This window comes from Sinocyclocheilus rhinocerous, unplaced genomic scaffold (genome assembly GCF_001515625.1).
Source record: "Sinocyclocheilus rhinocerous isolate Xijiao unplaced genomic scaffold, SAMN03320098_v1.1 scaffold946, whole genome shotgun sequence".
NCBI lineage: Eukaryota > Metazoa > Chordata > Actinopteri > Cypriniformes > Cyprinidae > Sinocyclocheilus > Sinocyclocheilus rhinocerous.
Window position 1 is genome coordinate 1,101,584 of NW_015633151.1, and position 15,803 is coordinate 1,117,386.

At 35.8% G+C, this 15,803-nt stretch overlaps 1 protein-coding gene across 5 annotated transcripts in view; it reads left to right on the forward strand.

Annotated features, from left to right (window-relative positions):
- The window catches only part of LOC107743170 (FH1/FH2 domain-containing protein 3-like), a 190,638-nt gene that overhangs the window by 7,239 nt on the left and 167,596 nt on the right, over nt 1-15,803 (forward strand). For all 5 annotated transcript variants that reach the window (XM_016556304.1, XM_016556300.1, XM_016556301.1 and 2 more), the window contains exon 2: nt 11,211-11,317. In XM_016556304.1, the coding sequence (XP_016411790.1) occupies nt 11,211-11,317 (107 nt within the window). The remainder of the gene's footprint in view (nt 1-11,210; nt 11,318-15,803) is intronic.

Sequence of the window (15,803 nt, forward strand, 5' to 3'; positions counted from 1 at the left end):
TCTGGATTAGCCTTACACATTGTTATGCAGAGTTGAGGTTTTTGCAGCCCAGTGACTTTTCCTCTGTATTTTTCGGCACCATCTGCAGAAAAAAGCTCCACGTTTCTCGCTGGCTTCACACGCCTTTAAAACGCAAATGATTGCTGTTGTGGTCACCATACATGCGACAAACCCTTTTTAACATGTTTGCTAATTGCGCGCTGCATATTTAGAGAGCAACCACAGACACTGTTATATTTATATAATGCAAACAAACACAGAAATACTTATTGCTTACACATCAAGCGGCTGAAGCGTGTCAACGAGTGATTCATTTAGCCGCTGCACATTGTTATGTCATTTAATTATGCCTTTGTTGTAGAACTAGACTTTCTGGAACTCGCAGACTGCTGTCGGTTTCACAGGTTTCACAGTTAATAAAAGCAGCTTGGTTAATATGCTACATTGCGGTTAGCAGGATCTTGTTTTATATTTTTTATATTTTAACCTGAGGAGTCCAGGGTGTCTGTGGTGGCTGAAACAGAGCAACCTTTCTGAATGAGAAAAGTTTCTTCCCTTCCTACACTGGCTAAAACTGAGCTTGGAGTTGAAATTGAGGATGAAATTGTGCGTGTGGATTTGGAGAGCGACGCTAGTTCCCAGTGCGCTCTTATTTTTAGGCCATCCCCATATCTGTGCTCGCTTGCCAGTGCTGTATTCTGTGGTTGGAAGAGGAAGTCCAGGCCTGGCTTTCCATCCCCATGACCACAGGGTCACAGGGTCAGTGGCTGGGTGGGGAACTGTCAGTTATACAGTTAATCCAGGAGATCTGTGCTCATATTAGCAGCTCTCCTGGACCTGCAGCCTTTGCTACCGCACTAATCCTTTGCACTACTGTTGATTCTGGAGCTTGTTTATTTAGCCCTACCTGTATGTTTTCAATTTTTACATATGGTTCCATGTAGTAGAGTTCACTTCTGTTGCGCATTTTGGGTTAACTAATGAGGTCTTATTGTAAAGTGATACCTATTGGTCTTTATAGTTCTTTTGCACTTTAATCTGTGTAAAACTTTTAACTTTATACATTTTTCTGTATTGCTTTATTGCATTTAAATGTTGTTATTTTTGTTATAAGAAAATTTCTATTAAACCTGTTATACTGTATTATGAAAGCACTTTTTAAAACTAAATTTCAATATCGTGATAATACCGAATACCGTGATAAAAGCATTAGCAATTAATCGCAACATGAAAATTTGATACCGGCATATACCTATTTGCGATACATTCTGACCTTATTGAATAGAATGTATTTTCAGATGGTTTAGTTATCTTGTTTCTGGATTGATTAGTCCTAGTTAAGGATGTCTTCCTTTTGTAAAACATCTGGGCCAGATGCTACTTTTGGTCCTGTTTTATCTGGCAGAAGATTAAAACATCCACTAGTCTGATGCAGTGATATAGAGCACACACTGTTAATCCTTAAAGTCAACATGAAATCAAAATTCTTGTCCTTATTGTGAATGATTTATTGCTGCATGCTATTCCAAAGGAAAAAAATGAATTTCTAATAATTAATCAAAATGTGGTAACTTGCTCCTCATCTGAAATGACTTTCACTTTCTACTGATGTCACTTAGGCCAGATGGGCTATTGGTTAATTTTAACCAACAGCCAAAAAGCTACTCAGGCATTGTTTTGGTATGTAACACCTATTTTTCAGATGAAATAGTCCCACCAATAATTTTTTTTCTTCACAAATATCCTTTTTCACTCCAAAATATGATGCATTACAGAAGTAAAAGTTGCTTTGCCTTCATGATAATGATCTGAGGTGTTTTTAATGGTTAGATTATTTGACATTAAGGTGAATGGCTGTGAAAAATATATAGAAACTTGAAGTATTTCCATTTTTCCATTTCTTTATTTTTCATTAATCTGGTAAACAGACATTTTTTTTGATCTCTCACACACACACACACACACACACACACACACACACACATTCACATGCACAAACACACACATCTCTCACTCTTACTTTTGATGGATGCGGCCCTTCACTGAGTTACTTTTTTCGGAAAGCCTTTTCTGTATGCGCATGAATTTTGCCGAAATTACAGAGTCTGGTAATGAGAAGTTATGCTAAATGCTGTAAAATATAGGTTAGCCCTTCACATTTGCGGCTGCATTCTGGATTAGCCTTACACATTGTTATGCAGAGTTGAGGTTTTTGCAGCCCAGTGACTTTTCCTCTGTATTTTTCGGCACCATCTGCAGAAAAAAGCTCCACGTTTCTCGCTGGCTTCACACGCCTTTAAAACGCAAATGATTGCTGTTGTGGTCACCATACATGCGACAAACCCTTTTTAACATGTTTGCTAATTGCGCGCTGCATATTTAGAGAGCAACCACAGACACTGTTATATTTATATAATGCAAACAAACACAGAAATACTTATTGCTTACACATCAAGCGGCTGAAGCGTGTCAACGAGTGATTCATTTAGCCGCTGCACATTGTTATGTCATTTAATTATGCCTTTGTTGTAGAACTAGACTTTCTGGAACTCGCAGACTGCTGTCGGTTTCACAGTTCACAGATTTAATAAAAGCAGCTTGGTTAATATGCTACATTGCGGTTAGCAGGATCTTGTTTTATATTTTATCAGCCATGACCTGAGGAGTCCAGGGTGTCTGTGGTGGCTGAAACAGAGCAACCTTTCTGAATGAGAAAAGTTTCTTCCCTTCCTACACTGGCTAAAACTGAGCTTGGAGTTGAAATTGAGGATGAAATTGTGCGTGTGGATTTGGAGAGCGACGCTAGTTCCCAGTGCGCTCTTATTTTTAGGCCATCCCCATATCTGTGCTCGCTTGCCAGTGCTGTATTCTGTGGTTGGAAGAGGAAGTCCAGGCCTGGCTTTCCATCCCCATGACCACAGGGTCACAGGGTCAGTGGCTGGGTGGGGAACTGTCAGTTATACAGTTAATCCAGGAGATCTGTGCTCATATTAGCAGCTCTCCTGGACCTGCAGCCTTTGCTACCGCACTAATCCTTTGCACTACTGTTGATTCTGGAGCTTGTTTATTTAGCCCTACCTGTATGTTTTCAATTTTTACATATGGTTCCATGTAGTAGAGTTCACTTCTGTTGCGCATTTTGTGTGTGTTGGTATTTATGCATGTAAATGTGATTGGACAAATGACGGAACAGTCGCTACATCTTACATTTTTGATTTCATTCATTTATGTGGATTTTCTGTGTGTCAGCTTGGTTAAAATGAGCTAAATTTGCAGATAAAAGTAAATTATAACATAAGTTATTAATTTAGGGGTTTTTAATGACTGAATGTTTTGAAAATGACAAATTATCCGTCTTTTTTGCCATCTATGTCTTAATTTTACTCCAAAAAGTTATTTATAAATGTATGTCTGTCTTGGAGCTTTGTGTGCAATAGGACTGTATAATTCCAATTATAATTGAAGAGATTTCTTTATAAAAAAATTACATTTAATGAAAAAGAAATGCAAAATAATAAATAGTAATAATATATATATTTTTCAGTATTAAAACAAAAAATTGTCTTGTTAATGAAATAGCATACATTAATTTTTTTCTTTAAAAAAAAAATCAACTTTGACAATTTAATACTACTATATATTTATAATATGTATTTAATAATGTCTTTTTAAATATTTTAAAAAAGATTTCTTAAATAATACAGATATAACAGAGCATGAAGTTATGAGATGACTCATGATCAGTGCTTGTTATTTTAAGAAGAGATTAATAGTTCAACTAAAAATTAAAATTAATTTATTCACATTCTTGTTGTTCCATGTAAAAAGACACCATTATATATTGTTAATAAAATAGTATGCATTTACTTTTTAAAGAAAAATCTGCAAAAATGTAAAAAGTATAATAATACATTTGTAAATATTCAAAAATATTTCTTAAATAATACATGTAAACATTTACAAATACAATTGTCTGTGCAGTATAAAGAAAACGTAACATTTAACATAAATGTAAAAAGTAAAATATAATAATGTTTTTCTTTGACAAATCTAGTCTGCTCATAAATAATCCATGCAAATAATATGCATTTAATACAGAAATGTACATTTGCTATAAATTTAATATAAAATTAATAAACGTTAAATACTTAATTTTTTGGTACCAGTAAAAATGTTGGCAGTTTACGTAGAAATCTGAACTACTTGCCCGACCACACGATTCTTACTGTATTGAGGATTTTTAGCTATGAATTTTAGTTATACTAATCATAATGCTAGATATACTATTTTATTTTACTTTTTGGTGTTTTAATAGATTCATGCGTTATTTATTTTTTATTGGCTTGCCTTTGCCTTGCCACAAAGGTGGTAAACAAGTGAAAGTGAGATTTCAGATACAGTCACCTCCCTATTAAAGGGGCTGATGTCATTCTAAGGAGAGGATGGTGAATCTCACACCATCACTGTGAGCCTTATGAAACACTTCCTCCAGTTAGAATTTGATGAAGAGCACAGAGAGACTGAGATTGTAGAATTTACATGATGAAGACCGTTGAAGGGGGACTCTTTCCCACCAAAAACCAGCACATTTAGGTTAAAGCCACCCCTCACCCTTTCACCGTCTGTTGATAGTAATGTAGCAGAAGGCTGTTCACTGCTGCAGTCTGATTGATCCTATGGTACAGCTGACATGAAAGCACATGGAACGGACTGAGCCCACCGCTGGAACTCCAGCACCGACCGAAGCGAGCATCCATCTGATGCTTATCAGAGTCCCTGCCTCGCTCCCGGCCGGGTGACTAATCTGAACTACCTGCACGGGGTCTCTTGCAGTGAAATATCTGGGTCAATCTGAGAAAGATGGAGCACAGCTGGAGACCGCAAGAAGGAGGAAAAAATGAACCAAAAATGTTTTTCCCCCACTCAATTACCCTGCCAAGTTCTTAGGAAACAATCTACGTTCTGCCTCTTGAAGATGTAAATACATTACAACTCTCGAGCCAAGACAAGGGAGTTCTGGCTCGAGAACGAAGTGCAACACTTTAGTTTAAGGGTCTAACATAAGGGTCTTATAACAACATAATGGCCTATATATAATGTTTGCCTGAGGATTTATATCCCGCGGTATCAGGCACTTTAATGTTTGCAATGTTTTAAAAGGAAGAGTTTAGTCTTAGATCCAAGTCTGAGTTATTTTAAGCTAACAGAGCCTGAAGTTATGAGACGATCCAGGATAAGTTCTTGTTATTGTAAGGGGATAGTTCACCCCAAAAATGAAAATTTGTTGTTAATTTACTCATCCTCTAAGATATAGGTGACTTTTTTCTTCATTAGTGCAGTAAAGAAGAATTTTAGCTGAAACCGTGGTCCTTGGTGATTTATAAAATGCAAGTCAACAGCTACCGGCACTTTGAGCGTCAAAAAAAGCAACACAAGCAAAACAAAATGAATACCCATGGCTTCTGATGATATATTGAGGTCTTATTAAGCGAAATCACTGATGGTGCAGGAAACTGAAAATTATTTACAACATTATTACCTGTAATTCAGAGCCTGAGGCAAACGGGGAAGTTTTCTTTTTTGTGAACTAGTTCTTTCGGTCAGTTTGTTTCAAAGAAATGTTCAATTGGTTCACCACCAAATGTGTACACAATTATATTATTAAAGCACTAAACAATGATGTGGATAAAAGTCACCTACTTGGATGGCTTGTGGGTGAGGCAAATTTTCATTTTGGGTGGACTATGCCTTTAAGAGGAATGAAATGAGTTAAAGTAATAGTTCACTCAAAAATGAATATTAATTTAAAAGACAACATTTTGAAAAACAATGGGATCCAAACAACATTGGACGCCATTGACTTTGATTGTATAAACAAAACACCTCTTTTTCTGTAAATTATATTTAAAAAAAAGTTACACAGGTTTGGAACAACATAAGGATGAGTAAATGATGACACAGTTTTCATTTTTGGGCGATAATCCCTCTATGATCCAATCTGAACTGCATTCCTGGTATTTCCTGTAACAAAACTTTCAGGTCAGGATAAGCTGGAAGTGATAAACCTGTGATATCTGTTCCGTTAATCTTAGTTTTTCCCAATTTGCCATGACAAACAATAGCATTGTGCAACAGAACATTTTATCAGTAACTGTTTTTTTTATTTTCATCATCTTTCCATGAATAGCCCTGTCCACACTGAAATCTCATTGGCTCAAAATCCTGTTCCACTTAACTGTGTATTGAACATTACATATGTTTTTATTGACCTTGATTAAAATTTTTTTTGGTCAATGAATAAGAAGCGAAAGAATCGTTTAGTTAAAGGGATAGTTCACCCAAAAAGGATAATTCTGTCATGAATTACTCACCCTCATGTCCTTCCAAACCCGTAAGACCTTAATTTATCTTCAGAACACAAATTAAGATATTTTTGATGAAATCCGACAGCTTTCTGACTAGGGCTGTGCAATTAATCGCATGTGATTGTCATGCGCATCTCGTCAGTAAAGCCGATTCCGTGATTAGTAGTAAATCTCCATCACCTGCTTTCAGATGAATCGGCATTTACTACACAGAGCCGTAGTTCACTGACAATTAGGCAATATCGCGTTCATTATCGCAGGCGATTCAATCTGCGATAATGAATGCGATATTGCCTAATTGTCAGTGAACTACGGCTCTGTGTAGTAAATGCCGATTCATCTGAAAGCAGGTGATGGAGATTTACTACTAATCACGGAATCGGCTTTACTGACGAGATGCGCATGAGTCATGACAATCGCATGCGATTAATTGCACAGCCCTATTTCTGACCCTGCATAGACAGCCAGGGAACTACCACATTCAAGGCCCAGAAAAGTAGTAAGGACATCATTAAAATAGTCCAAGTGACATCAGTGGTTCAACCGTGTTTTATGAAGCTACGAGAATAGTTTTTGTGTGCAAAGAAAACTTTGTTTTAATGATTTCTTCTTTTCTGGGTCAATCCGCCGCCATTCACGAGAGTACCATGACGCATGTATGTGCCTAGTTAAAAAAGGTACCATTTACATAAAAATTTTTTAATTTATTGACAAATTTGTCCTGCTATAGCCATCAAGAAAAAGAGAATAACCTTTTTTTTTCTTAAATACATGTGGGTCTACTCCTTTAAATCATGATTTATTTTAAATGTTTGTAAATATTTCAAGGTAAAAGTATTTTTTTTGACAAATATCATTGATTATTAATCATTTTCCTTTAAAGAATTTGGTATTTTTTTCTTCCTTGACATATCAGTACTGTTATGAGCAAAATTCACACTGTATTGTAAATGGCTTTTAAGCTGGTAAATGGAATGAGATTGAGTGGAACTTCCTTGTTTTTCTTTTTTTTCATGATTACTTTCACATCACACCCATCCTATACCTCTAGCAGACATGTCTCTACCAGGTCCATGTGCCCTAAATATAGCCCGACTTTGGCTTGCGTGTCTGGATTTCCTGTCAGCTTCAGATCTGGGCTGTAATCTTGTGTAGCACTCTTTCTATCTTAAGGACATGTTAAATTAAACTCTCTCTATTTGTAACTGCCCTCATCCTTTTCCTCCTAGTCCCCTGTCCTATATCATGCTTCACTGAACTTGTTGGATTTTACGGATTGATGAGAAATGTAAACCCTTGAAAGATGAAACGGTGCAGTCATCGTTGCCATGGCTGACCACATGTTGTGTGTTGTTTCTCCGACATGACATGGCGTTTGGGCGCCACTGGCTCTTTGAAAGGAATAGAGTGGCCATGGGATCAAAGCGTTTCTGGCCTTAATGCCTTTGCCAGTTACTGTAGCATCCTCGCTCATTCTGTCTGTTCCGTTCAATCTTTATGTCCACTTTTAATTAAATGACTATAATTTGTGGCAGGAAATTGAATGACAGAGCCTGTTAATGGATTATGTTAGGACATGTTATGATGTCATTTTTTCTCTAATGGTTTCTACTGTTAAAATTTCTACTCTGCATACTTAATATTTGTTCACTGATGATTTGTCAGGATAGACTTGTGCAACCAGGACTGTTGTCAGAAACTAATGTTGTCTTGGGCCCTGTAATGGACCTATAACAAATTTTGTCCGTGGCTCCAAGAATTTCAGTGACAAACCTGCAGACAGCATCTACTTAGTAAGCGATTACAACTTTGTTTTCCTATATTTTTAGGTTTTATATTGCTTTTAATTAGTGTGCTGATGGTTTACTTGTTATAAAGGGTTATAAAACCCTTTTGGAAAAGTAGAGCCCTTTAATTTCTCAATAAAGCACTGTCGCTATAGCCATACAAGTTTAGATAGATGCCTTTGAAAACAAGCCTTGAACATTCAGTTCCATTCTATTTTGCTTCGTCAAGATGTCTTATGTAAACGCCTCTATAAGAAACACGTCCAATCAGGTTCAGATGAACCTGAAACTAGCCTAATTATACGGAGCTTCCATAATACGATTAGTGTAATAGCCATTCAGACAGATCAATGAACAGTCACTTTTAAAAATATGGTATTATGTACATCTCTAATATTCACATAAAGCGCAAAGTAATGCTCAATTTAGGATAACATTTTAAAATTGCTCAGACACTTAAATAATCTGCTGTACATGACTCCGTCCCAGGACAATTGAAATCTGATGAATCTGAATTTGATTCCAGACATTTTTTGCAGCAAATCACTCTAGTTTGCAGCTAGCGTTGTCATCTTTTTTTGCATTTTTCTATACAGACCTTCTCCAACTCCTTTTATTGTTAGCTATGTTGACATTTATTCCTGTCAAATTTGCAAGCACAGAAAACGCGGAAGTTCTGACAGTGGCGGAACTACTTTTCCGGAATTTCTGTGGAAAGAGGCTTAAGGTTTCTAGCTGCCACACCTAATGGTGTTGACTGGTGTGTAATTCGCTGCAGACAGGCAGTCAAAGGTGTTGGGAGGTGGAGAAGAGTGATAATCCTGTTACCAGGCCTCTTGCAATCTGCACGAAAGTCTGTCGTCTTTATCTCAGTGCTGCCCAAGATAGAGGAAGAAATAGAGACAGTGGCTTAATGGTAAACACAGCCCAAAACTCTAGGCTGGATTAATCATGCACAGAGGTTGTAGTTATTTCCCCGACAGAGTCAGGTTTGGGCAAGGTGCTCCGTTCATGGTAGCCAGTTTTTTGTTTTTTTTTGGTGCAGATCTATTAATTTATTTAAAAATAAATTTACATTGCAATTCATACGTAAAATCATTTGAATGCACCTCTTCTATAATAAGCATGTTTTTATTTTTTTTATTAAAATTCATTTTTTGAGAAGATATCCAAATTGTCGGGGTGATACAATTGTCTTGGTGTCATACTGAGAAATTCTTGAAAGGAAAACATTATATTTGAAAAACTTTGTCCACCAAGTCATGTGGAGCAGAAAAGAGAAAACAAAAAACAGGAATTGACCCCTCATGACTTTGAGTCAAGGTCAATAAGTCTCCTTAAATATCAGATCTTTTGACTTTTTAATAACAAAGAAAAAAGAAAAAAGTAAAAACATCTAGAAGAAATCCTAAAATATTGGATCTTTTGACTTTTCAATAACAAGGCAATGCCATGTGGTGCGACTCTCCCAAAAAGTAATATTAGTAACACATTTTAATATATTTGAAAAAAGTACTTTTTTTCTTCTAAAAAAAACTAAAAAAATGTAAAAATCTTAAAAATAAATCAATTTAAAAAAAAATCTAAAATATCTAAAACTAAAATCCAAAAATATTGGATCTTTTGACTTGTTAATAGCAAATCAATGTCATGTGGTGCGACTCTCCCAAAAAGTAATATTAGTAATCTAAAAAAGGTAAAAAAAAAAAATTAAAAAAAAAAATTCTTCAAAAACCTGAAATAATGATTTTATTAAATGGTTACACCACAGAGGCATTTTAGAGGCATTAACTGTAACCTTTCTAAATAATGGTATTTCATATGATAATAGTATAAAAGTGTGAGAATACAAAGAATACATTCTTTTATGTTTATGAGTATTTTATGTTTTCTTTATCATAGATACTCTATTTTGTTATTTGTATATTTGGCCCAAATGGTATTCCATGCCCCATATTTAGGCTTGACATTTAAGACTTTTAATTCTAACTCTTGCACATAGTACTCCTGAGGTAGCTTTATGGTAATTTTAGCTAAATCAGTTGTCCAAGTATATGTTTTCATAACGATGCAAATCAAAACTACTAGGATTCCAAAGATCTTACAGGTGAGGACAGAGACTTTCAGCAAAGACCCCTTTGGTATTCTAGACATGCTGGCAAAAGTAAACTCCTCTTGGTATCCACGCATGAAGGATATTCTTACCTGTCCCAGGGGCTGGATGTGGCTTGGTAAGCCAGGCAGGGGCTTAAAGGCCTGATCTGGTGCTGGGGGAGTCAACTGGGAACAGTGCGTGTAATTAGCATGTTTAGAGTCGCGGGTGACCCTGCTCACGCGTTGATTGACAGTTCACGCTGCTGCCCGGCAACGGCCCCCTGGGAGGTTTCAAATCCCATCACTGGGCTATAATTGAGTGTCAACAAACAGGCAGGCCTCCAACAGAGCACTAGAGACCTCTAAAGACTGCTGCATATCTCCAAATGGTGTGGATGGGCTTCTCACAACACTTCTATGAATCAGATTCAGTCTGAATGCTTTGAATAAGAGTGCTTTGCAGTTATGACAAGTTCTTTTGATTCCTCAGTTGGGATATTGATATGATTCTGACACGTTTTGAAATAATGCTCTGGCAAAATGTGGCTATCAATGAAGGTAGTGTAGAAACATGACAGCATAATGACTTTAAGGACATTTAAGCTTTAGTAACACCTAGTTTTATACAGTATCTATGTCAATGAGTTGATATTGAAGTGAAATATGAATTAGAGCATGAAAGGACCGCTTAATGTGGTATGTCACTGTTTATGAAGCTGTGTGATGTTATGAATAAAAAATAATGGTGCATTCCTGTAAAGCACATAGCTGACATGTCAAGGCTCAGCATGATGTCATGCATATCCAATGCACTGGCATTACTGATGGTTTACTTGAATATGTATTTATGATTGCACTAAGATGCAATGTTCTATAATACTTATTTGTTTTAAGAAGTTATTTTGATTCTTGTTGCGTATGAATATTTTTTTAATCTGTCTTTTTCATTTTGTCCCTTTCTTAGCTCGATGACTGTGCTTTAGAGTTGTCTCATAACGGCAGTTATCTGGACTTGGAGTCCACCTTGGCTGAGCAGAGAGATGAACTTGAAGGCTTTCAGGAGGATGGAGGGTAAGCAACAGCAAAAAAAATAATAATTCACCTTCACGTCATTCCACACTCATATGACTTTCTTCTTTTATATTCTATTTTAAAGAATCTTCACGCAACTTTTTTCTATGCAACAACTGTTCATCTCCAAAAATGACACGAAAAAACACCAAAAAGCGCCATAAAAGTAGATTTTCATGAATGAATCATTCACTCTTATTTGTGAACTGAATCAACCAGTGCATTAAAGGGTTCATGAAATGCATTTTTTATTATTTTATAATGTTCTCCGAGGTTTATAATGTTAAGATTTTTACATTAAAAAACGTCTTCTAAACTTCTAAAAAAATTTAGAAGTAATAGGCTATTTTCTATTCTGTTTTTGACCCTCTCTGCAGAAAAAAAACCTCTATTTTATAGGCTGGGTGCATTCAAGGCTCGGAAGTAAACGCCCACTGCTATGATTGGCTAACAGTTTTGCATATTAAAATAGTAGATGGATGCTGCTGTGATGTACTCTAAAAACAACATGGGTTATTCTGGTTAAAAATGTATAAATACTCAGTATATATCAAACTATCTGGAACAGACAATGCAATAGTGGTAAAAACATGGTTACTCACACTTATGTATTGCGACGTTACTGTTGGATCCAATATAGTCAGACTTATCTTTTACTTTCAGTCTCTCTGAAAAGCTTCAGTTGAACTGTTTAAAAATGAATCTGGAGTAAAATAAAGCAAACAAACAGTGTTTCAATGACACGATCTGGAGCTCTTTCCTAATGTTACCCAGTGTCTACACCGTACACGAGTGGCACACCTCTATTAAAGACAACAGAACCCATTATAATAAGTGATTTTGTCTGTGGTGTAGATTGACACGACAAATCCCCAAGAGTAAACTGATATTCTGTTCTACTTCTGATGTACTCCAAGCACTTGCTCTTCTGACACGAAAGAGAAATGGATTCACGATGCAATGGAACAGCTCTTGCATCCGATGTAGATACAGTGTTAGGATCGCAAGGAAGGCAATTCAAAGACTGTGTTTTTTCACAACTTACTTGTAATTCTCAGAGGATCTCTGTGGTTTTGTTGATGGAGTAATCTTGTGTTTGCATCTCTCTAGTATTTCCTCTCCTCCTACTACATGCATGAATCAGTGGGCGGGGCTAAAGAGGCAATAATATAGGAGTAGGCGTTGATTTTGTTCTGCAGAGGCGGTCTTTCGTCGCACTATGATGTCATAATGTGACAAATTCCGAAACCTGCCATTTTTCAGCTTGGTTTCAATAAAAGGTGTTTTTGAACTCAAGAGAAAGTTTTGAGTTCTGAAACTTACGGCATGTTTTTATAATACGTTGAAGATGAAGGGAAATTTGATTTCTTAGTTCATAACCCCTTTAAAAAGAAACTGCTCAAAAGTAGGATTTGTTCACTAATCCAGTTGCATTGGCTCTCTTATAGTTCAGTCTGTTTAGGGCATTTATTTATTTTTTGTCATTTTTGGAGCTTTAGAGCTGCTTGAAGATTTTTGTTTTATGTTCCATGAAAAAAAAATTACAGCATTCTGGTGTGGAACGACATGAAGGTGAATAAATAATTACAGATTTTCACTTTTGGCTAAATTTATCCTTTAATTATTTCCATGTTCTGATTTCCAAACTGTCAAAAAAAATAAAAATGAACAAGTCACTTAAGCCTCACCCTTTTAGCATATGTGTGTAAAGTTTAATATTACAATAGACAAATATATATTAACTGTATACTAATTGTCGCTTTGCCAGTTTTAATCACTAAGCCTGAATCACAAATCACTTCTAAAGATAAAATATCTCATGAGGGTCCATGACAGTGTTTGTATGCAATATGCTGTTGTAGTGTTTTCTTTTTTTGTTGTCTTACACGGTTTAATTTCATTGTGTAATTAGTAGTCTAGATTGCACATCAGTTTGAGTGGTCATTTCTCCTGGTCTCCCTCCATTCACATTGAGAAAATTCTTGCTTTACTTGTAGATCAGAGGGCCAACAGATGGATAAATTACTCACATCTCCTTAAAAACCTTTATTGTCTTGGAAGATGTTAGAAGGTGAAAGTTGAAGGTGTTGGCTTGATTCTCAGTAGCCTCTGGGTGACTATTTTCTTAATACCTACATTTCGGTCTGTATTCATATCTTGTTACATTGGAAGCAACTATAAGCACAATCCTGTCATGTGCATTCCATAAAACATTCCATCTAAAGCTATCAGAAAGACCTTAAAATCTCGCAGCACATGTTCTTTTATCTTCAGCACATACCACAGACGTTCTATGACAGGCCTCTATTCAGCCAGCCCTCAAAATACCTGACTGGTTGGCAAGGGCACAGATGATGTCAGCCTCCGGTCTTAAGAAAGCTGGCAAGATTCAGAGTTAATTGTCTTGTTGAGCAAAGTCCAAGTGTAGATGCTTCTTTTAAAATTAATGAAGGTTTAAAATACTATTTAACCCCCAAAATCTGTTGAGCTTGCAGTTTTATATGCATGGCATTTGTCTGGAAGCCTGTTTCCGACACTTTTTTTTTTTTTTTACAATTGTGATTCTGTTTCTTATCATTTTGATCTCACAGTCAGAGCCGATCCTCCCTATACGCAAAATACACAAGCTGCGTAGGGCCCCCAAAACACCAGGGGGCCCCCTTGCTTTCAAAGATGATTTAATTAAAGTTTCGTTTTTGAATTTGGCCAGCGGTTATGAAAACATGAATGATCATTTCTTTTAATGCGGTGCGCTGTCGCCCTTTCCCCCCAACCCCCCACTGCTCAAAGTTGACTTTATTTCCCATACTTGCAACTTTATCTCTTGTGACTTTGTATTGCGGTTATGACTTAATATCTTGTAACTGTTTCTCGTAATTACGAATTTATTTTGCATAACTGCAACTTTATCACTCACAAAGTGACTTTATATCTCACAATTGTGACTTTTTCTCGCAATTGTCACTTTATATCTCACAATGTGACTTTAGATCTCACAATTGTGACTGTTACAATTGTGACTTTGTTACAATTGCGATTTTATTACCCTTAATTGCAGCTTGGTTTCTCACAATTGTGATTATAAATCTTTCAATGTTACTTTTAAATTTCGCAATTGACTTTATTTCTCAAAACTGCAACTTTATTATTCACGAAATGACTTTATATTGCACAATTGTGACTTTTTCTCATAATTGTCGCTTTATATCTCACAATGTGACTTTCGATCCCGAAGTTTTGACTGTTACAACTGTGACTGCTATAATTTTATTACTCTTATGTCCAGCTTGACTTTTTCACTTTGTTTATCATAATTGTTATTTTATTTCTCGCAATGTGGCTTTATCTTGTAATTGCGCCTTTGTCTTATAATTGCAACTTTATTTCTCACAATGTTACTTTATCTCATAAATGCGACTTTATTTCTTACAATTGTGACAGTTTCTCGTAATTACGACTTTATTTGTCATAATTCTAACTTTATCACTCACAGTGACTTTTTATCATGCAGTTGTGATTTTGTTTCTAGTAATTGTGATTATAAATCTTTCAATGTTTCTTTTATATTTCGCAGTTGACTTTATTTCTCAAAACTGCAACTTTATTTCTCGTAATTGCAACTTTGCAATAATTCCAACTTTATTTCTCACAATATGATTATGTCACAATTGTGACTGTCTTGTAATTGCAACTTTATCACTCACAATTTGACTTTTTATCTTATAATTGGTTTTATTTCTTATAATTGCAACTTTACTTCTCTCAATGTAACTTTCCCATAATTGCAATATTATATCATACAAAGTGTGAGTCACAAGTCATGAGTCATAAGTCACAATTTATAAATTGATTTATATTTTTATATGATTTATAAACAATTTATAACTTTATTTCTTGTAATTTTGAGGTTTTGTATATTTATCACAGTGTGACTTTCAGTGTGACTTTTCTTATTTTAAACTTTATCCCACAATTGCGGTTTTTTTTTTATGTGATGTATAAGCAAGCTTCCATAAATTAGTGCTCACAATGGACATGAACTGTCACATCAAACGGATCAGATACTAGAGCAAACCCTTTTAAACATTCCAAATAAAACAAACACGTTTTTGTTTGACGCCAATGAATGGCTTTTGACTCACAGTTTTATTAGACAACACTGCTATCTTTTCTAGCCACTGAGTTGACATAGCTTCCAGAATCTGCCAAACGCCAGTGATTGAATGCTAGATTTTGGCATTTGAGGCCGTTATTGGACAAGGCCACAAATATTTAGGGATGTATTTGTGTCAATGTGAAGGCAGGTTTAGCACCATTTTATTTCCACTGGATTGGGCTAAAATTTGAACTACACTTGAAGACATAGTAGTGAATGAATGTCTTTTGGATGAGTGAGAAGCTGAAGGGCCACTTCTTTAGGTCACTGAGAAAGGAATGGTAGCGCCAACTGGCATGCTGTTCCACTCTTCTGTCTGTCTTCATGACC